The 20,344-nt window shown below is 44.6% G+C and overlaps 9 protein-coding genes across 9 annotated transcripts; 4 read left to right on the top strand and 5 right to left on the bottom strand.

The window, feature by feature from the left end:
- Positions 1–477: 477 nt before the first annotated feature.
- Positions 478–1,282, bottom strand: TrAtP1_000574 (uncharacterized protein). Its single transcript, XM_014091572.2, has one exon. It carries the CDS (start codon positions 1,221–1,223, stop codon positions 498–500), a length of 726 nt encoding a protein of 241 aa, XP_013947047.2. The 5' UTR covers positions 1,224–1,282; the 3' UTR covers positions 478–497.
- A 3,469-nt stretch (positions 1,283–4,751) lies between these two features.
- Positions 4,752–5,650, bottom strand: TrAtP1_000573 (uncharacterized protein). The gene has a single exon (XM_066110638.1). The coding sequence runs from the start codon at positions 5,317–5,319 to the stop codon at positions 5,074–5,076; it is 246 nt and encodes an 81-aa protein (XP_065966710.1). The 5' UTR covers positions 5,320–5,650; the 3' UTR covers positions 4,752–5,073.
- A 4,344-nt stretch (positions 5,651–9,994) lies between these two features.
- Positions 9,995–10,825, top strand: TrAtP1_000572 (uncharacterized protein; the record flags this gene model as incomplete). The annotated part of the gene is made up of 1 exon (XM_014091569.2): positions 9,995–10,825. Exon 1 carries the CDS (start codon positions 10,148–10,150, stop codon positions 10,823–10,825), a length of 678 nt encoding a protein of 225 aa, XP_013947044.2. The 5' UTR covers positions 9,995–10,147.
- A 252-nt stretch (positions 10,826–11,077) lies between these two features.
- On the bottom strand, positions 11,078–11,973 carry TrAtP1_000571 (uncharacterized protein). The gene is made up of 2 exons (XM_066110637.1): positions 11,831–11,973; positions 11,078–11,766 (listed from the first exon to the last, which is right to left on the bottom strand). The coding sequence occupies exons 1-2, from the start codon at positions 11,832–11,834 to the stop codon at positions 11,141–11,143; spliced, it is 630 nt and encodes a 209-aa protein (XP_065966709.1). The 5' UTR covers positions 11,835–11,973; the 3' UTR covers positions 11,078–11,140.
- A 2,095-nt stretch (positions 11,974–14,068) lies between these two features.
- Positions 14,069–14,799, bottom strand: TrAtP1_000570 (uncharacterized protein). The gene is made up of 2 exons (XM_014091568.2): positions 14,373–14,799; positions 14,069–14,320 (listed from the first exon to the last, which is right to left on the bottom strand). The coding sequence occupies exons 1-2, from the start codon at positions 14,733–14,735 to the stop codon at positions 14,204–14,206; spliced, it is 480 nt and encodes a 159-aa protein (XP_013947043.2). The 5' UTR covers positions 14,736–14,799; the 3' UTR covers positions 14,069–14,203.
- On the bottom strand, positions 14,800–15,752 carry TrAtP1_000569 (uncharacterized protein). Its single transcript, XM_066110636.1, has 3 exons — positions 15,590–15,752; positions 15,432–15,521; positions 14,800–15,371 (listed from the first exon to the last, which is right to left on the bottom strand). The coding sequence occupies exons 1-3, from the start codon at positions 15,709–15,711 to the stop codon at positions 15,041–15,043; spliced, it is 543 nt and encodes a 180-aa protein (XP_065966708.1). The 5' UTR covers positions 15,712–15,752; the 3' UTR covers positions 14,800–15,040.
- A 923-nt stretch (positions 15,753–16,675) lies between these two features.
- TrAtP1_000568 (uncharacterized protein) lies at positions 16,676–17,092 on the top strand (the record flags this gene model as incomplete). Its single annotated transcript, XM_066110635.1, has 1 exon — positions 16,676–17,092. The coding sequence occupies one exon, from the start codon at positions 16,676–16,678 to the stop codon at positions 17,090–17,092; it is 417 nt and encodes a 138-aa protein (XP_065966707.1).
- Positions 17,093–17,745: 653 nt separating this feature from the next.
- TrAtP1_000567 (uncharacterized protein) lies at positions 17,746–18,455 on the top strand. The gene has a single exon (XM_014091567.2). The coding sequence runs from the start codon at positions 17,790–17,792 to the stop codon at positions 18,384–18,386; it is 597 nt and encodes a 198-aa protein (XP_013947042.1). The 5' UTR covers positions 17,746–17,789; the 3' UTR covers positions 18,387–18,455.
- On the top strand, positions 18,456–19,302 carry TrAtP1_000566 (uncharacterized protein). The gene is made up of 2 exons (XM_014091566.2): positions 18,456–18,915; positions 18,986–19,302. The coding sequence occupies exons 1-2, from the start codon at positions 18,517–18,519 to the stop codon at positions 19,148–19,150; spliced, it is 564 nt and encodes a 187-aa protein (XP_013947041.2). The 5' UTR covers positions 18,456–18,516; the 3' UTR covers positions 19,151–19,302.
- The last annotated feature ends 1,042 nt before the right edge of the window (positions 19,303–20,344 follow it).

The raw sequence follows: 20,344 nt of genomic DNA, 5'->3' as shown, positions 1-20,344 counted from the left end.
GCGCCGCCGTATCACCTGATTGTCTGAGTAAGCCGGCTGCGGGTAAAGCTGGTGGGGTGGGGCTAGCAGGGGAGAATGAGACAGAGGACAGAGAGCAAGACGGGAGAGAGAAAGAAGGAAGAGAGAAAGAGAGAAGAACGAAGACAAACGGAGAAAAATAATGCGGCATTGTAACACAAAAAAGTACTTTAATAGACTCATATGATGGCAAGATTATTGGCATTGACCTGAGCTGGCTGATGAACAATAAGCCTAGATATCAGATAGATTATATACCTAGCAGGTACATACAATTAGTGCCTAATTTGCAACCTAACAGAGGGGTAGCCTTGTCTTACGGTATATGCTTTCTGGAGAGATTAACCTATAGACGAATGATCATTTGCATTGAAGAGAGTTACGGTGGATTAGTGTATTGTTTATAAGGCGTGTTAGAATAGATAGTAGTAATTATTAAGCTAAGATAAAACTAGACTGCTTGAATAGTAGAAAATTCCCTATCTTACATACGATGTGCTTCTATCTCCCGCTTCAAATCCACTTCTACTGTTGCCCCCCCTGTTTCTCAGCTTCATTTTAAAACTCTCAACATCGGCAACACGCTTCCTCCTCTTGGACTCAATCCAGGGATGACCCATCTCTTCACGTATAGCATTGAACATTTTATCCGCGTCACTGCCGAATATCTTTTTGAATTCGGAGCGCGACCAGACTCCTGGCTCTTTGGACCAGCCTCCTTCCTCTTTATCATCTGGTAATCTCCCAACAATCATACAAACATTACCATTGAATGCAATTGACCAGAAATTGAACTCCTGCATCATTGAGCATTCTTTAAGTGCTTTTTCTGCGCGCCTAGCCAATTGATGGCCGTTCGAATCCTGATAACGATCCATCAGGCCCAAGTGGTCCTTCCACGGAATCAGGTATGAATCCCGCAGCTGCGGCAGTTCGACAAAAATTGGAGTCTTTGGATCGGTTACGACAAACCAACTCCTATAGATACCTTCAATACACATTTCATAGTTCATTCGTGGCGATTTGGTTCCGCTCAATTCGTCTGCCGGATGAATATCAACTGTGACTGTCCAAGGCCCACCAGCGACTTTATCATACCAAGCTTTCCGTACTGGGTCCTTTTCAAAGGCATTCCTTTTAGGATCCATTCCGTCTTCGAAATCAAAAATGTTCACCTCCTCCTCCTCTTCAAATTTAAAATCCATGCCTTTACTAAGAGAGCCTCCATTGCCGGAGGAGCCTCCATTGCCGGAAGTGTCTCCATTGCCGGAAGTGTCTCCATTGCCGGAAGTGTCTCCATTGCCAGAAGTGTCTCCAGTGCCAGACATATTAGCATCTGGATTTTCTGAGTTGGGAACATCTTTCCCATTGCTAGAAGATCTTCCATTGCCAGAAGAGTCTCCTTTGCCAGAAGAGTTCTCATCACCAGAAGAATCTTTTCCCTTCTTTGCGTCCATGTTGGTACCCTTTTTGTAAAAGTGTACTAGAGGCTTAGGCACTACCCACTTACTCTGGCTTATAACCTCTGCGGCCCAACTTGGTGATAGAATGGAGGCTCTTCTATCTTCAGCATCTTCCAAAACTTTCTTTCCAGTTCTCTCCCCTGCTACTAAGATATCATATTCCACGTCTACCAAGCTTCCAGTGCCCCTGGTTATGTGCTTGACATCGTTTGGTATAATGACTTGAACTTCATCACCGAAAATCTTTTCAAAATTGCGCTTGATTTCTTCCTGAGACATGTTGTTTGGTTGTGTACCGGCTATGAGGATAGTGTGGTTTTTAGGTGATGTAAGACGGGTTGACATTTTGGATAAATGGTGGAAGTTGCTATTGCTGTATTCTGTTGTTTTTTTGTAAAATGCAATTGTGTTTCAAATTATTTCTTTAGATAGTTGGCAGTTTATATATGTTGGCTTGAGTTTATATTAGTACGACTGGTTGAAGTACTAATCTAATTTTAGACACCTTGTTGAACTTAGTCCTGAAGGCTGAAAATAAGTACTGGGTTGTGATGCTTTCAATAACGCTATTACCAGCTTGAATTCATTAATTGGAACGTTGATTCGCGCATTATCACCGTCTTACAATGCAGATTGTTGTCAAATTATGGTATAGCTTGTTATATAATATGGCAATTAGCCTTTCTAAAAAGTAGTAGCTAAACTATGAAGCAGCGAGAATTCTATCTATTATTTGGTAGGACCATATTACTAGGCACGCAGATATTTAATTATCAAATATATCAATTTCTTTATAAATGGCTTGAAAATTCTATTAATCGCCAACATATATAAAACTACACTTCAATAGAGTACAAGCTTGATTCAGATATTGTAGAGTATAAGCTTCCCTTTGACTCCCGAGAAGCTTTCTTCTCTTCCTTCTTTACTGTCGATTCCCCCTTAGTAACCGGTCTAGAAGAGGCTGTGATGGCTTGAGTTTGCCCGGTTCCACGAGGCTGGAACTCTGTTTCCATCAAATCAATACTCTTATCGTCAATACCCTCAACAATTCCTGCCCTAATGATAGCTCTAAACTCATCATCTCCAGAAGCTATGACAGCCAGGTTGCCAGATAAACGATTTCGTTCTGCTTTTATTTTATTCACGATAACATTATCAAAGGACCGGTTAGGATTAGGATTCAGGCATCTCCAGAAATCTGACTCTTTGAAAGGTACAAATCCAGCCTGGCGGCGTGCAAGACCACACCATACGACAAGTAACTCCTGTGATGCATATTAGAAAGCTATATGTACGGAAGGGGGCTCAACGTACATTTCGAGGATCAAGAGCCTGCAACGCTATAAGCTGCTGTTGCACTAAGGAAAGCTGTTCGTTGCTCTCAAGTGACCAAAACAGAGCGATTTTCTTGATTGAGTCTCTGTGAAGCTTTTTACTAGAAAACTCTCGCCGTTCTTTCGACAAATCCATTTTAGTTTGCTCTATGGTTTTGAGATCATTTTCAGTCGTCGCAGCTGATTGCAGCTTTGCAATTGCTTTTCCTTTACTTGCAAGCTCCTGCAGTTTATCTCGCACGCGCTCATCGTGATGTTGTCTTGCTGCCAAACTCAAGGCCAGTGGAAGGGTAGCCGCGATACCCATACCTTTCACTGCAAGAATGACTGTCTCGTATTTCTGTAAGCCATAATCCATTCCGTAAGGGCCGTCAAGAAGAATAGTCTGCTCCTCTCTAAGTCGAGAGATGGCGTTTCCGTGATTTCCACGGCGGGATACCAAGAATGTAATTTCTGTAACTGCTCCACAAGCATCTTCAGGTGGGCACCAGAAAGCCACCGCGGTATAGCTTTGGAAAATATCGTACTTGAACCAAAATGCTGGGAGAAACAGGTAGAAATAACAGCCAGGCTGCAGTTTAATGGGATGCGCAAGCCGAATCGTGACCTGAAGTGCGTCTGCATCGCCGTATAGTTGAAGTATTATACCGGAACGACTGTAATAGAGCACTTTGAAGATCCGGAACAATGTTGTAAACAACCAGAATCCACAAGACGCTCCAACAAGTATTCGAGCAATAGTTGAAGACACTTGTAGTACATGCCAGAAGAGTACCCCGACTGCACCCATGGCAATAACTCGGTGATTCCAAAGAAACCATCTCCCAAGTATTCTCTTGATGATTGGAATAGGCATACAAGAGGCTCCTAATATAAGGCCAAATGACTGATCCAAATTAGCACACGCATATACTAGTGCGACGAAGCAACTTACGATCCATCCTGAAGTTAACAAGGTATGCTGATCAGAGCCTTGCTTGTAGATTAAAGAGATGACTGAGTGCATGACTGCTTCTATAGCGGCAATGACTCCAATCGATGCGTGAGCGAAATAATATGATTGTCGCGATATGTTCAGAGCATCAATTATTGGAGCCCGCCCACCCATACATAGAGGAGCAAGATTTACGATGCTTGCTAGAGCCACTTGCTTCTGTATTAGGCTCCATTTTGGGAGAGGATATATGGGAACTAGAATAAGCAAGACGTTGTATGTTAAAAAGCATAAGAGGATTAGTGCTTGCGATGTTGTTATTCCATGTCTTGGACGAAAAAGCCAAGGAAGGAACCGAGGGTATACAATGTGTTTTAAAAAAAAGTTTTTGGGGCTTGGAATAAAATTCTTGACTACCTAAACAACAAGAGAAGCGGCAATGAATCCAAAAAATGCAATAAAGTACCAAATATTCTGGTCAAGTTCCATTGTTGCGTATAACACAGGCACTGTGAATAATGTTTTGGGGGGATGGGGGATGAAAGGGACATTTGGTGGCTTTAAATTCTTGTCAACAGCGCCTACTGCTGGAAATGTTTGTTCAGCGGCTAAGCTAAGTACCCAACGTTTATATTTAGTATGGTGCCTTATTTACAGCAAAGCTCTAAGGTTTACATGCTAACGGTACTTAAAATAAGTACAGCGCTTAATCTTGAGCATCCTTAGGCTTAATAATTTCCATCTCTTTTTGTCCTTGCCGGCGACTAACTTGCCTGATGCTACGCAACGGCGATACAGTCCGGGCATGTGGGGTTTGACGGCGGCTACAGCCTTCGGAAGTGTGGAAACTAGGACCGGAGTGCGCTGTAGTTGGCTATGCCATCCAAGAGTGGTCCACTGTGCAAGAGGCAGCGCCTATTCGCCTTCAGGAGTGATTCATGAAGAGAACGTCTCATAGATAAAAGCAAGAATGCTCGTCTTCAATCTCAAGGTCTTCAACCTCAATACTCAATTCTCTAACAGCTCAGAGCTTTTATATCAACCCCTTCAAAGACCTAAATCTATCACCATTTCAATACTTCAAGATGGCCCGTTGCCGTTCCCGTATCAACAAGGACCCTGTCCGGGGCCTAAGGAACCGGCAATACGGCCTCTCTAGGAAGGCACATTCGTTTCATAAAGACTACAACGCGGATATTTTAATAGTTATTCAACGCCCAGACGGAAAATATGCCGGGTATCAATCCAAGCCTGGTTTACTGCGACAGTTTCGATCTATTTCAGATGATAGTCTTTTAAGCCCATCAAAATTTACCCAAACTCACGGGTCGGATAGTGATGGCATCTCACCAGCTTCTTCAATACGGTCTTCCTCTATTGAGTCGCATATCAGCTCTAGCACGTCTAAAACACCAAGCTTGAGTAGTGAGCTTAGCTCTAGCTCAATCAAGACACCAAGTTTGAGCAGTGAGCTCAGCTCATTGCCGTCAACACCTGCATCACCGGCTTCAATGAATATCCTTCCTCCAGCACCAACGCTCCCCCCCGATCGAATATAGCGAGACATGGACACCTTCTAATATCATGTCTTCAATCGACCCAGCAACATTTCTATCTTTTGCCCCGCATGACGTTGATGCATCTCTTAGCGACAATGAGATTGCGGAGCTCCTTTGGCCGGATGCTAGTGGTGGTCCCTCTAGCTCTGCAGACTTGGCTATTGAATGGTCTCATCTAACTCAGCCAAGCCCGGTGTCTCTGCCTCGGCGGGAGGCTATTCTATCATTGCTGGACCGATACTTCAACGACGACGATGCGGACAATGTTGAAAGGGAACGATACTAGAATTTATAGTTAGAAATTTAATATAATAAATAAAACCCTTTTTAGAAATTGCAGATGAAAATCCCAGAGGCTTAGTAAATACTTATAAATAAGAGGGCTTTAGGAACTGCAGCTGTCGCTGCATGTATATAACTATGCTACACTGTTTAACGATTTAATTAAAGCATGTATTTCCAAATCTACTTGCTTCCGCTCCCCTTTAGCTGGCATATCGTGGGAAAATAGCGAATTATGCTGCCTGCTCCCAAATGGAGTTTCTAGTCCCTGATCAAAAACTAATTTTTTCAGTGGATAAGGGCAATTGCTAATGTAATGTTTGTTTCCATCTATACCATCCATTCGAATTGAGATAGCATCGTTCAAAGACAATGTAGCCGGTTTGAGCTGGCGACAAAAAGGCCGATAGTTCCGGCAGTTTTCCAGAACCGACTGGGTACAAATAAGAGCCTTTCTTTCCTCCCCTTCACTGCTTTTATAATAAAAACAAGCATTAATTTGCTGTAGCCTCGAAAGAAGATCCAGCAGTCCATGGCCCGGCGAGATGCGGCAACGTACTATAATGGCGCATATTTCGGGCGATGTGTAAAATCGGGGCACTGTTTCAAGCTCGATAAAAAACAGACAGCTGAGCAGCTTACTGGATATAGACTCAATATATGATCTAGTGTAGCCTCCCTCGCCGCATTGTATAATAACGTCTGGATTGTAAGACAATCCGCGCGTGCGTTGGACAAGGCTAACTGGAAGTTTTTCTTCCCTAAATTGGCAGCGCTTAAAGTAGCGGAGTGGTGTAGCTTTTTTAGATGCCAGGTAAGCTTTCTGCCAAAGGATACTTTGTCTTTCTTCGCTTTAAACTTTTTCACGTCTTGAAGTCGGTTTTTGCAGACTGTAAACGTCCATTTCTCAATGAAAAGAGTAATTATAAAATAAATCCCTGTATTTTCTCAATTTTAGTTCATATGCTAAACTGATGTTCATTTCATGGCAAAGTGTACCGATGTCAATCCCGATGGCACTGTCAAAGTGCTCCCAAAAAGGCACTGAATTTAGACTAGTTGAATGCCGCAGGTCTCGCAACAGCTGCCACATTGCTGTAGGGCGAGTACCATCAACTTGAAGAATTCTTAGGCCCGCTGTCGGCGGCTTCATTATGAGAGGACTCTGATTTTGGGTTCGACATAATATACATCTAGATAGCTGAAATCTCCACGGGCCAGATTCCTGTCCCATTTGTGCGATGCATGCGCTGCAAAGTCCATGTCGACAGTCTAGGGTAAAAGTCGAACTTTGAACAAGACAGACAGAGCAAGCATGATGGATGTATATGTTTGAGATACCTGTACAGGATTGGATATTGTTACAATGCTTTTTTACAATATCCTCTCTAGCATCAGCGGCTATTAGCTGAAATTCCCTTCTTATGTCGCGGCTAAGGTTGGGAAACCCTGTCTTGGTTCCGCAGGCTTGCATGGGTTTTGAATAGATTCTGTCATAAACACTTTCAGGGACGAAGGCTTGAAAGGTCATTAGTTTACGTTTTAACTAGTAGAAAAACAACAAATAGAGTATTGAATCGACTGACCTGGCATATTGGAAGGGAATGCATCTAACACAAGAGCAGACGCTATTACCCTAACGCTATCTATACCTTGATGGCTGCAGGCTTGTACAAAACCTGCAATATGATCAACTAGGTTTTTGGGCAATGGGTATGATATCCTAGTAGTTGCGATTATATTAAAGGGAAAGAATGGCTGCGCCGCGTACTGCGTGATTGCTGACCGAAATAAAAACTTCCATTGCGTGGCTGAAAATTCTAATCCCAGGTTTTTTCGGTGAGTCGCTGTAACTGATGCATTAGAGCAGAAGCAGTTGTATAGTTCTTCTTGATTCAAGAAGCTTATTCTGAAAAATCGGCGACTGAACTGTTTGATCTCTGCAAACGTACGAGGCATGAGTGGCTCTGAACTGCGCAACTCAGATAGTATACTCGTGGTAAGTTCGAACCACAGCGCATCTGCACTGTATAATTCTGCCTCATTCAATATTAAGAAGATCTTGGTCTGTATAAGATCTTCCTCAGACATCGCACTAAGCGCCCAGCGACTAAGAAGATGGATAACTTTATTTATGCCTCCAATATCTGAGACGAATATAAGAGTTATGTCGCAGAGAGATGATGATATAACTCGATAGAGTCCAAGTGAGGCGACTTCAACATTAAGCGACACACCCTTCAGTGGATGGTGGATCCACTGGCTGTATTGGCACCCTTCAATTGTTTGGGGAGTCTCTTCTTTTGGCGATAGATGCAGCTCGCAGTCAAGCAGTAACCTGCTACTTTGGCCGGGCCACCGCGACAATGCTAAGCTATTATTTACCATCGAATAGTTCATGAAAAACTTTGAAAGAAATTGTCTTTTTTCCTTCCCTCCAATCGCCATTACCACTGAAGGCCTTTTCTCGCCCATTTGATCCAGCAGTCTGTACGAAGCTGTATTTTCTAGCAAATAAAGCTTCTGCAATTCAGCTGGAGCTGGAAAAAATTGAAGAAGAGTATTATCAGCAGGCATTGAGATGAATTTGAAAAACGAAAACATCAATTCTTGTTATTGGAGAGTTAGGGCTTCATCCTTTCTCAGCTGGGCTTTATACCTGTATTCAGGGCTTATTATAGGCGTTAATAAAGGCGAGGTGATTCGATCTGCCGTGCCAAGTGGGCGTCGTGTCGTGCTGTGCCGTGCGGCGCTGTGTTTTCATACCTGCATGTGCCTACTAGAAGCCAGAGGTATTAGGCCTAGATAGAGTATCGTACGGAAACTAGCCTCAAGCGAGTGCTGATTTTAAGCAACTCTGCAGAGGGGCTTAAAGACGTCCAGGCTTGAACAAGCGCTATACAAATATTAAATATAAATCACTTCTACTGGTAATAGGCAAATTTCTCTCTCTCTCCATAAGCTGCTCAGAAGACAAATCGCGAAAACAATGGCCATGGAAATGCAAGAAAACTATATTGAAGGTGTCATCCGAGTGCCGCTTGCGCAGTTTGTCGCAGAAGAGAGCCGCAACCACCCGCCAAACTGCATCACCGTCTGTGGCTTTGAAGGCGTTCTCCAAAATCCTAGGCATCAGATCACAGGGTACATCAGTTATCAGCTACGTCACAAGTTATTAAACAATCTTCAGCTTTCTGCGAAAGATTTCAAAAACACAATCGGTTCAGCTGAAGTTCCTACTATCGCCGACCAAGATATATATTGTTTAGTCAATGGTAGCGCCCTGGAGGCTGCACAGCGTCTGCACAAGTCGGGAGGCTTAGCTGAGTGCATCGTTCGAATTTGCTATCTGCCTCCCCGTGAGTGCCATCACCATTGCAAATTTATCAGATATACTAACCTGTGTACCAGCACAATCAAAAAAATTCTCTGATGGAGAAATCTTTCAAAATGTTCGACATTTCGTAAAGCAAGAGCGCTATCACATTGCGCAGCAGTGGGTATATATCTTATCTGGACCAAAGCGGCGGCATTTGACTTTTTTGTTTAATCGTCCGCTTATTATGAGCGCACTGGACCGCCTGCTCTGTTTACCAGGACTGTGGGCTGGTCTACAATTAGGAAATTGGGCCAAGCATCTCGCCGCCCACATTGATGAGCTTATTATCAACTACCTGGCCCACATCAGCGATTCATATGAGAAGATTTTTCGCGGACATGAAGATCTGAAACATTTACTTGACGAGTCAACCGTAAGGCAAATCCAGAATCGCGCTCCCCGCTGGTCTTCAAATGATCGCCACTATATTGAAGAGGCGTTTCGACAGAAGATTATTTTTACAGATATACACTCTCAGGCCGTATTGGCGAAATTGGAACAAAATCTTCTTTCTTTTGAAACAATCATTCCAAGTATACAAACATTTCATCAAAACATGAAATACATTACAATTGGAATTAAAATCTTGGAAAAGTATATAGCGGTACAGCCAGCGGCAACGAAGAAAGGTGATATAACAAGGGCAAGGCCAAGTCTTATTGATAACTTGAAGAACGACTGGGTTGGAAGTACTACAACAGGTCACTTCCAAGTTGATCATGAGAAATTCATACCTACTACAGAGGCAAACGCAGAGACGTCAATTGCTCAATTATTAATAGCGGCGCTTCGCTACTTTCCGCTGCTATCTATGGAAGCGCCACTGCAAGATGTTGATTGCGAATGGAAGACTCCCGAGCCAAGTGATTATAGCACGCTAATCCGGCGCACGGCGCTTCAATTGGGCTTTGACAACCCAAAAATCAGGAAAGACATCGGCAATGCTACAATAAACTATCCGCTATACAAAAAGCCATTTGCTAGAAGGCGGTGGCGTTCTGGAAAGCTACCGTGCCATTCGTTCGCGTTGCTGTTTAATCAGTCATTTTTTCTGCAACTTTTTGGACAGCCGTTTGAGCAGTCGACTGTCGTAACCCCCCCTGCGCACCCAGAGTGCTATTTTACGGGCGTTCTTCAACTTCTGGGAATACTACGCCACTCCCGCAGCGCCTTACATGGATGTGGCAGAGGCAGGTATGGAAGTAGAGGAATCTCGGTGGGAGGAGACTCCGTGGGCGGAGATTTTAAGCTCCCTAGAGAAACCAGCGCGCTTGAAGAGGAAGAGGGCTCAACCACTTCAAAATAACCAAAGAGCCGGAGAACACTGGGAGGTGCCGCCCGAAAACACGCAGGAAATGCAGATGGTCCCATGGGTCCCATCAGTCCATGCAGCCACGGTGTCTCAGCGCCAACTCACTATCCTCGAAGAGACCCTCCCTACTCCGAACAACCCTCCGACGCGACCTATTGAAGAATTCAGCGACGACGATGATGATAAACCTGCCATCGATAACAGGAGAAAACGTGGCGAGTTTCGTCCACTCAAAAGGGCCAAACCCACCTTGGATTTTGCAGATACTAGCAGGCCTATTCCATTTACAGAGCCGCCAGCAGAGCCGCCAGTAGAGCCGCCAGTAGAGCCGCCAGCAGAGCCGCCAGTAGAGCCGCCAGTAGAGCCGCTTGTAGAGCCGCTTGTAGAGCCGCTTGTAGAGCCACCTACAGTTACAGAGCCAGATACTGAAATGGTTGTGGACCGAAATATCATCCCAGAACTAACAGCAACTGTTAATAAAAAGGGCACGCAGGCAATAGATCCTGATGAAGATGAAGACATAGTTGGTGGCATTGAATAATAAAGCTAATACTGTCATCTGCTGCATCCAAAGCAGCTTTTTAACTAGTACTAGATACTAAATACACTTATGTAGCAACACTATTATACAGTACAAAGCCAAATGAATGTCGTGGACTAGCTAGAGATTATAACAATGATCTGTGATCAGTTGGATTGTGGCTTCATTACAGCCCTCTCAAGTCACACTTCAGGAATTTCGCTACATGTTTGTAAACACAACACAACCAACGGGAGAAAAGATTACTCTTTGGACGTTTATTGAACAGATAGGAGAACAGAAACTATATAAAAATATCTAGGAGAAAATATAAAGTTATTGTTCTAGATACATAAACTTCTCCGTGGAGATTGTTTGCTGCGAATAAGCGGGCGGTTGACCCTTTTCTGAGTACTCTGGAGGCACGTTTAGAGTACTGTGCGGGTTTTCAGCCGCTTGTGTTAATATTGGTTCAAACTGCTTTCCATGCTTGCGCCAAACAGCCAGACTAGCTTGCCATTTTAATACCTTGCTCCGATTCTGCCACTTCCCCGGCTCAAGAAAAACTACATTAGCTTTCTCAATAATGTCCTTTAGACCACTTGCACGTTTTTCCGGGTTGTCCATGTAATCCATAAATAGTTTCGGGCATAAGACAAGGCGAGCATCATAAGTCGCAGGACTATGATACATTTGAGCAAGATGTGCCAAGTATATGTTTGCTACAGCTTCTTCAATTGAGTCTTGGTCTTTAGAATTTTGTGTTCTAGAAGGTTTACCAAAGCGTTTCCATGAGTAAGAGCCATCAGCATTAGCCTCTAGAATTAAACAAAGCTCTGGCGTGTTCAATTCTTCTAACAATAGCAAAAGCTGTTGTCGCATAATGGAAGAGTCAATCCAGTTTGGAAAGCTTTTGAGCCACGGACTGCGCTCAAGAAAAAGGCGTGTAAATTTTCGGAAAACTATGTGAATTAGAACATTTTCAGAAGAAAAAATCTTCCCTTTTTTTCCGGCAGCAAGACTTACGCATACTCAATATTTGCCAATATTGCTGTTAGATCTGCAGTGGCGAAAACAGAGGTATATAGACTGGATATGCTATTAGACCTCAACCGGAAACAGACTGAGATGCTGCGGCTATATGTATATCTGTAGATTCTAAGCTATAGCTTGTCACAATACGCATGCACATGTATATGAACATGTGTTTTATATAAGTCTGCTTCATCTACCAATATAAGTCCCGTCATCTTGTAAAACAAGTCCCATAATTGATACAAGCAATGCTTGTCATCTGGCAAACTAGGGTCCCTCATCCGCTAAATCACGCCATCTCATCCGCCCAACACAGTACTAATGTTCTTGTCATCCCTGAAATCAGAGGCCTCTCCATCCGCTAAATCAAGTCCTCTCATCTGTAAAATCAGGAGGGTCTCCATCTTCATCCACGAAACTAATCCAACGGTCCACAAGCCCGATAAGGCCAACTCTGTACATGTACTTGCGTAATCCCTAGGACACATGAACATTTGAAGTTTTCCCATCCGCCAATTCCCACAGCCCAAGGCCACTTAAACATATCACCAAACTATACATGAGAAGCTGCCCCAATTCGTTTATGAAACCTATGGCTTTCAATTTCTTGCATCCATTGCATGAATTTGCGCTATATTTAAAGAACACATTGGCTTACTTAGGCCATCTCTACTTAATGCAAAAATATATCGCCGCGTATTAATGACAGTACTATTTACATATGCTCAGCCCCAGATGTTATCAAGTCTTGCTCAAAGATATAACAATTCGACAAGAGGGATGTTCTTGGCAAATAAAGCGCACAGGCTCGCAAAGCATGATCTGCGACTTCCTTGATTCTTGAATTTGTGACGGAAAAGTCCCTACTGAAATGGAACTTAGAGACAGGCCCCCATAAGTTATCAGCGCGCAAAGACAATACATTCACTTACATCATCATTTCGGCTTTATCATTGTATGCAGCCGCGATGAAAATTGATCCGCTGATGAGATCTGCCCAGCGTTTGGCGACTCTCACGCGGTTCTGTACCTTTTGGCGCAGAACTTTTGGTGAAAAAGGTTCAACCTGGGCTTTGACATAGAGGTCAATGAGTATACTAGCGTTACCTTGACCGACCCGTCTGCGCTGCCTTCCTCTTCGTGCAATTATGGATTTAATGGCAATTAAGACTCGGGTTAGCTGCACGTAAGCCAGTCTTGATCTCCAAAAGTATTCTCCACTATGGAGGATTGCATCATCAATAATTGCAAAGGCAGAAGTGATTAATGGATCATTAATAGCGACATCTGCTGGTATGGAAGTTTTTCTTGCAAGCCAAGACCAGAAGTCGTGGATTTCCTGGCAATGACATTCAAAAAAAGGCAGCGCATTCGGTTGAATTATTGATTGAAGCAGATTTAAATCAATATCTGGTGGCGTACTATGTATGAATCGATGTGTGCCGCCAGCTTCAATCTGCTCTAGCGTGCAGGCGTCAAAAGCAGATGCCTGCGTGTCATCATCTATGTCCATCTCCATGGGCAACTCTTGGAGAGCTAGAACTTGCTGATCTGCCATTTTACAACTAGATTTCATATAGCGATAACCACTCCAATACTATTATTGCAAAAACTAGAGACTTCCGCGTCATTTATACAAAAATTGCAAGACTCTCAGTGATCAATATTAGTACAGGTTTAATCCAAGCCTGTGCAGTAAGTACTTACAGTAACTGTCCTTAGATAAGCAACTATTATACTCCATTTGCTGTACTAGTTTGGACACCGATTTACATAACCTACAGATATAATAAATTGCTTCAGTCCCAGGTTTTGCTCAACTTCGTTATTCGCAGCTTCAGACCTAAGTACAAACACTTTTTCACACGCCAGCGTATTCTCTATCATATCATGGAAAATCACATGCGAGCAGTAAGATTAATGAATACATGTGCTCAGCTACATCCGCGAGGAACCACTAACAATATTAGATGTCACACGCTATTTTCACCTTTTACAGGAGAAAATCAAGCGAGCATCCTATGCGCTCATCCAGCTTGCGATAGTCGGAGCAAAGAAGATGTCCAGAAGCTTCGCAAAAACGAATCAACAAAATTCTCAAAGCGGCGAAAAACACTCCTTCAGAAAGCGCACAATCTACACAAAGATTGTGGCGTTGATATCTATCTTGTAGTACGGAACAGGCGCAATAATCAGATATGGCAATACTCGAATGGATACGTTCCACCATTAGTCTCAGAATTTGTAAGTGTATTCGAGATCTATAAAGAGAAGAGAGCTAATACAATCTGAAGGAAAACGTATACCCCGTCCCAATTCTCTCATCTCCAATAACCATGGAGTCCAGAAAAAAAGCTATGGACTTTACTTTGATTGACCCGAACCTTCATCATGTCCCTCAAAATTTATATCTTTGATTGCGGTCGGAGTTGTTGGACTATTTGGAGTAAAAGAAGTGCCTTCAGATGGCACGGGCATGTTCTAGACAAGTGTGAGGAATGGATCATATATAGGATATAGTGTAATACAATACCAGCTTCTCTCCTATCTCCATGTAAAGCTGATGAAACTCTTCTCTCATGTGAAGAGATTCAGCCCGAATAAGTGCTTTTGTTTTTTTGTGAAAAGCTTCCGCTTCTTGATGAAGTGTTTCCGCGTGGCGATGAAGATTTTCTGTCTGCTTCTGGATTACATGAGCTTGCTTCAGGATCAAGCAAGCCTCTTCTTTCACAAGAGAAACAAAAGTTTCAGGGCCTGGACGCTCTTCAGATTGCTTGATCTGAGTTATGGGCCGTGGCTCAAGCTTGAGAACAAAAGGTATGTGCTGACTCGCGCGAGGGTCCGCACTTCCATTTTCAGGGCGAAGGTTTGGGAGTGATGAACGTGGCTTTGGCATTTTGAGATAAATAGAAGGTGATCAAAGCTTAATGGTTTGACTAGATAATTTTCTTTGCATGTGTATACAGATGAAAGATAATGAAGACATGGAGATGGGAGGTCTTATATAGATAAAAAAAAGAAACCATAGCTTGACTTCCTTCGTGCCAAACAGCCCGCAGATCCATTACAGCCCAAATTCGTCCGCCAAATACGTCCTGGTAGGCCTACGCCGCTAACGCAAAGAAAACGGTGACAGTGGAGACCAATGCTAGGTAAAGGGTAGCAGTCAAAGGCTCATTCCAGGTTGATGAACTTGTAGTGTCATGAGCGGGTATTTGAGACTGCGTTGGCTTTGGGGGGGACCTTGAGCGCTGGCGGATGTGATGCATTGCTTCCGATTGATCCAGGATGCTGCAAGCATGTTGTTGGTTGGACTTTTGCAGTAAAATTGTCCATCTTGAGAGGGGGCACTGATGACAGACACCCCCCCCAGCTTGTAGTGGGTCGAGGAGAACCTGCATGCGAGCTGTTGGTTGTTTGTGTACCTTTCTCCACTGTGATTGGGAATCCAGTGTCTATACAAGCTACGGATGTTGGCTTCATTTCGGGCTTCTCCGTACGATGTCGGTATGGTTCTTCGCCCACGCATCGACTGAATAGGTTAGCGATGAGAAAAAGTGCTCAAGGATTGAAGTCTACGGAGTATCCAAACCAAAGAATTTTAGTTTTCCCACCCCCGCTAGTGCCAATACACTGAAAATCGCCTCCATGTTTACAGCCCACCTTGATCGGAGGAACACTTCTGTAACGGAGTTAACACGCGGTGCAATGTATGCGGTATATTTCCTTGAGGTGCAAGAGCGAACTTACATTGAAGCGACGCTTCCTTGATTAGCTTCAAGCTTAGGTGGAGACGCTGTGGAATACAAGGGCTCTGCAAGAAGCAGATTGAACAAGAGAGCCAGAGGCATAAGTTGGATGAAAAGGCGCATTGTGTGTCGACGTAGGTAGTGATAATAGATTGCTGTCGAAGTAGGCCAAAGAAATTGAGGATAGCGTGTGTGGTCCAGTGGAACTTAAGTACCAAAAGATAGCGCCTATTACATGTAGGTAAGCCCAATAAAAGGCATCGAATCTTCCCAAATCGTGCCCAGATTAATTTTAATCCTGGACTACGGTTAATGTGGTCTATTAAGAACACCATCCTACTTATCTTCATTATCTCAGACTTAGTCCTACAGCCAAGATGGCACCGCATGATCAAGGCAATAGTCAACAGAATACCGCTGAGCTAGGCCTCTCAGTAGCGTCTCCTCTTGGTAAAAATGAGGAAGCAGAATCTGTGCTGCCTTTCAACTTGTCAAGCCTCACTACAGAATCCTTATCGGCGATCGTGTTTCAATCACATCCTACTTTAAAACTGGAGGATATTAACGGTTCTCAACTTCGGCTATCTAACAGTCGAAGTGAATCTCTGCAAGGGGATTACAGCTCACTACTGTGTCAAGAGGATTTAATTGGGCGAGATACCTCTTATGTTGGAATGACGACTAACGATGATATGAATTGGTAATACCGCCTACCCTACGGCCGACTTCAACGACTAACAACTGCAGGTTACTTTTAGGGTTATCGACCCGTCTTGATAACCTTGAGACAGCCGTTGCAAATGGAAACGCGCGAATTGCCCATCTTGAGGCTCAGATAATAGGATTGACCGATGAGTTCCAACGAGCCATAGCTCACTTGAAAAAGGGCGTAAAAGAGCTAGCGACGGCATTCTTAGATAGTGGTTCAGGCGATTCAAAGACTCAAACGTAATGTCAAATGCGGTTTGCGGTTTCTAGCATCTTGGTATTAATATTAGCACTTTATACCATTCTTGATCTTGATGGATTTATAAATAGTTGACACTCCCGCGCTCCCTGTTCATGCTAGCTACAGTGATCATCCAAAATGTCAAGATACTACAAAGATCTCCCACCAACTCCTCCAGACTACCCTAAACATGAAAGGGCTGCTTATGCCCAGAAGCTGCACCCATCGTGCCAAGCAGCAGAATATCAGCAAACTATTCTCAAACACCAAAATAGCAGACTACAGAAGCAAAAAACTGAGCTACAGCAAGAGGTGACTCGGCTGAGGGAGCAGGCCTCACAACTAGAAGATAAAATTAAAAAATATCAGCAATACATTGGGCAGCAGAATGAAAGTTTTGTCTTGGTCACTCGAACCGTGTGCTCTGCCTTCGAAAAATATCGCGAGAGTTTAGGGGCTTTGCCGGCTCAAAGTTCCAACGCCAGCCCCATTGACCAAGTCCTCAATGCATATACTGCATTTAGTGATAGCGAAGAAGACTTGATGTTTTTTTAGCAGTATAGCACAGCTAGCTACACATAGCCAATAAGGAACCTCAATTAACCGCCTGCTCCTTGAATGAGCTCGGCTTTTGGCTTGGTCAAATCGCCGCCGCCGCCGCCGCCGCCGCCGCCTCCCCCCAATGAAACGCTGCACTAATCCGGTGGTGATATCATCTGAGATGTAATTACAAAAACTTGTTCTTACAGCGTCGGAACCCCGTACTCATACGATGTCCACTCTTGTAAAACCGACACCGGTCATGGGTGGAGCGTCCGGTTCCGCCAGGCGCCCAGCCGGGGTGGAGATGATAATGGGAGTGCGCCGAGATGTGGGTACACTATGTTGTTGGTCCGAACCATGTAGTAGTATCATAGTTATTAGCTAAGTAATAATGAGCTGTTTTGTTTTATTTTATCTCGTCTCCGTTGTTCTTGTGGATCTCCGCCCCCGAATGCAACATCGAGCTGGCGGCTATACATCAGCGTATCTTTCGGAGTGGATTACAAGGACTTGTTTTAACAGGGAAATGGGGACAAGAATAAAGCCTCAAGTCCTAAAATACGGCGGGGCCTAGAACAGTCGGACTTAGGGATCGAAAGGAACAAGCTATAGCTGATATAAATAGGCATGTAGCTAGCAGGCATCAATGAAGTAGTACAATCAGATAGCATTCACCGTTCACACCAAGAGTTATTACCATCAGACTAAAATGGCTCCCTTAGTTTGCCGAGTCGTCGACATCTTCAATATTGGCGTCAAAGGGGTGCATGTGCTCCTCGAATGCCGAGATGAATTCTATCACTGCGTTGCGCGACTGGACGCCATGACGGGAGATGATGGATGGATCTGCGCTTGGCTTCCCATGATACACCCTCTAGACGATGACATTGAGCCCCAGATCGTGGATACTAAGGATGTGCCGCGGGTATCTCTAGCTTTCATACCGCACTCTCACCCCGCGGCTCCCTGGTTGAGCATACGCGCAGATCTTTACCTTTCAGGCATGGCTTGCCATGGGGTGATTCTTCATCTTGAAGAAAGCCCGCGGCTAGAATACTTAGCGCAGTCGGCCATGGACTCCACAGACAGGGCGGGCGTGGCGCCGCAAAGCCGAGACCTTCGAACGCCGTCGCCTTTTCTATTATCATCGCCTATAATTACCCCTGCTCAGGGCTATGAGGCATCAGAAGACCAATCGGATGCGACCAGAGAGATAGCCGCCGAAAAATCGACTGCTGGCCGGAAGAGGAAGTTGGAATTGGCATCGGAAAAAAGAACTAGAACTACAAGACGGCGCTTGGTGTAATGTAAAACTAGTAGAACAAGCAACTACGTATACTTTTATAAAATACAGCCTCTTGTCCAATCCATTGCAGAGCATATGCATTTTCCACATTCACTGCCTTTCTTGTTATCTTTATCACAACACTACCATCATGGAGTCTGTTTTTCCTGTTTCGCGCGATGTTTATGCCGGGCAGTACCGGCCCGCATCTCTGCAAGCCAATCCGCAGCACCTCTGGCAGCAGCATCGTCGCACCGGACTCCAGCCCATTGGCACGCAAGCTTATAAGGAGCCTGTCTCACATCCCTCACCGAGTGGGCTCGAAGCTTGGAAGAACCAAGTTGACACTCTATCTCGAATTATCATGAGGCAAGAAGGCCATTTCGTGGGCCTTGAAGATGAGGTGAAAACAAGTAAGCGGGAAATACAGCGCCTTGGATATCTGGCAGAAGCAAGGAACCAGCACATACAACATCTTGAACATCAACTGGCACAGACAGAAGCCAAAAACCAGCAGCTCGCCCACGAAGTTTTTGTGCTCCGTCACACAGTATGTCTGCCCAACCTTCATCTCCTCGTCAATCTTCAACTGTCAACAGCTCACTCAATCGTAATTCTAGGCCCAATCGGGTGCAATGCACGCTAAGCTTCCACCCGTTGATACCTCTCAAGGCAGCCGTGTTCCGACGCAGGAAAGAGCGTTCAGAGACACCAGTGACAGTGATCAACGCCAGGGAAGCCAGATTTTAATTAAGAGCGAAAGGGATGGAGAGGAAAGCAGCTAATCGGGGAATCGCGGGATGCGAAACGGACTGCTGTTGGTTCTGTTTAACTTGATGCTATTAAATTATGTAGCAGTGGAGGAAGAGATTACATGTAGATGAAACCAGCTGGATCTGCGATCGGTGGATTTAATAAAAGATTTCCGTATTTCCGCACTTAAATTCTTTACCAGGGGACTCCCTTGTCTGATCATCAGATGATGAAAGTGCTATGCGGACTACTACATTTTAGGCAAATCAATCACCACTGTTGTTCTCTCGTGGGGGGTGAACAGGTAGCTTTTGCCTCGATCTGATTGCCCAAAAAGACTCCACATGCATGTGTTTAGCTGGCTAAATTACTACAGTGGAAGCATGTACATGTAGAGAGGCCCACTGGCCGTTTCTTGCAAGGGTTGATTGTCTGCTAGCACCAACAGCTTTCAGGTCAGCGAACCAATCAGTCACAGTACTGTGCTCTGTTACTCCCCGCTAGAAATGCAACGGCTCCATGTAAAAGGCAACCTGTTCCCACAAGACTTATTTGTCTTGGCGTGTCTGTTCAAATCCTCGTATTTCCAGGGCTGTTTTCCTGTCTTCCCTTCAGCGCTATACTGTAACTACCTGCCTAGGTAGTAGTGGCAGACAGGGGCCAGCTAATTTCGCTACCGACGGGACGGATCGCCCCTGCACAGTCCACGCGTTACTTGTAGTTCCAGGCCACCTTCATGACTCGTCAAGGCCACGCCTGTCCTGCTCGTATAGCTCGATGCAACCTGTTATATCCGCCAACATTGCTCCGTACCAGCCAGACCCTTTGCTTCATGTGCCACCGAGCTTTTCCTTAAACAGGCCTAGAGCGACACCAGGTGTAAAAATCATCAAGGTAGACGAATACGCCGTGGACATGATGCGGTGGCTCATGTTGCGCGCCCTCCGGCATCTAGGTCAAGTTATCCGGGCGCGTATGCGCCTTCACACACTAAGCTAAATACTGATATTATATGGCATTCAAGCTCCACATATGGATACTCCCTGAATGGATACTACGGAGACGAAGGTGTTCGTCCGTGATTACTGTAGTCGTTCACCCATCGGTGAAGCTGGAGAGCCCGTCCTCCCGCTTTGTCCGCTGAAGAAAATCTACGCTGAGGCGCCTACGCTACGGCTATTTCTAGCTAGAAAATTGACTGGAGTCGCCCTCAAAATCACGCCATT

This window comes from Trichoderma atroviride, chromosome 1, assembly GCF_020647795.1.
Source record: "Trichoderma atroviride chromosome 1, complete sequence".
NCBI lineage: Eukaryota > Fungi > Ascomycota > Sordariomycetes > Hypocreales > Hypocreaceae > Trichoderma > Trichoderma atroviride.
Note: the sequence above shows the minus strand (reverse complement) of the source record. Positions and strands in the feature narration are given on the sequence as shown.

Excerpts from the sequence above, each read along its gene's own strand:
- TrAtP1_000574 (XM_014091572.2), bottom strand. The coding sequence starts at position 1,223 with ATGGATTTTAAATTTGAAGAGGAGGAGGAGGTGAACATTTTTGATTTC.
- TrAtP1_000573 (XM_066110638.1), bottom strand. The coding sequence starts at position 5,319 with ATGTCTCGCTATATTCGATCGGGGGGGAGCGTTGGTGCTGGAGGAAGG.
- TrAtP1_000570 (XM_014091568.2), bottom strand. The coding sequence starts at position 14,735 with ATGCCAAAGCCACGTTCATCACTCCCAAACCTTCGCCCTGAAAATGGA. Across the intron at positions 14,321-14,372 it reads TGGAGATAGGAGAGAAGCTG|AACATGCCCGTGCCATCTGA; the intron begins GTATTGTATTAC and ends ACACTTGTCTAG.
- TrAtP1_000569 (XM_066110636.1), bottom strand. The coding sequence starts at position 15,711 with ATGCGCCTTTTCATCCAACTTATGCCTCTGGCTCTCTTGTTCAATCTG. Across the intron at positions 15,522-15,589 it reads CAAGGAAGCGTCGCTTCAAT|AAGTGTTCCTCCGATCAAGG; the intron begins GTAAGTTCGCTC and ends ACTCCGTTACAG. Across the intron at positions 15,372-15,431 it reads GGGAAAACTAAAATTCTTTG|TCGATGCGTGGGCGAAGAAC; the intron begins GTTTGGATACTC and ends TAACCTATTCAG.
- TrAtP1_000567 (XM_014091567.2), top strand. The coding sequence starts at position 17,790 with ATGGCTCCCTTAGTTTGCCGAGTCGTCGACATCTTCAATATTGGCGTC.
- TrAtP1_000566 (XM_014091566.2), top strand. The coding sequence starts at position 18,517 with ATGGAGTCTGTTTTTCCTGTTTCGCGCGATGTTTATGCCGGGCAGTAC. Across the intron at positions 18,916-18,985 it reads TTTTTGTGCTCCGTCACACA|GCCCAATCGGGTGCAATGCA; the intron begins GTATGTCTGCCC and ends TCGTAATTCTAG.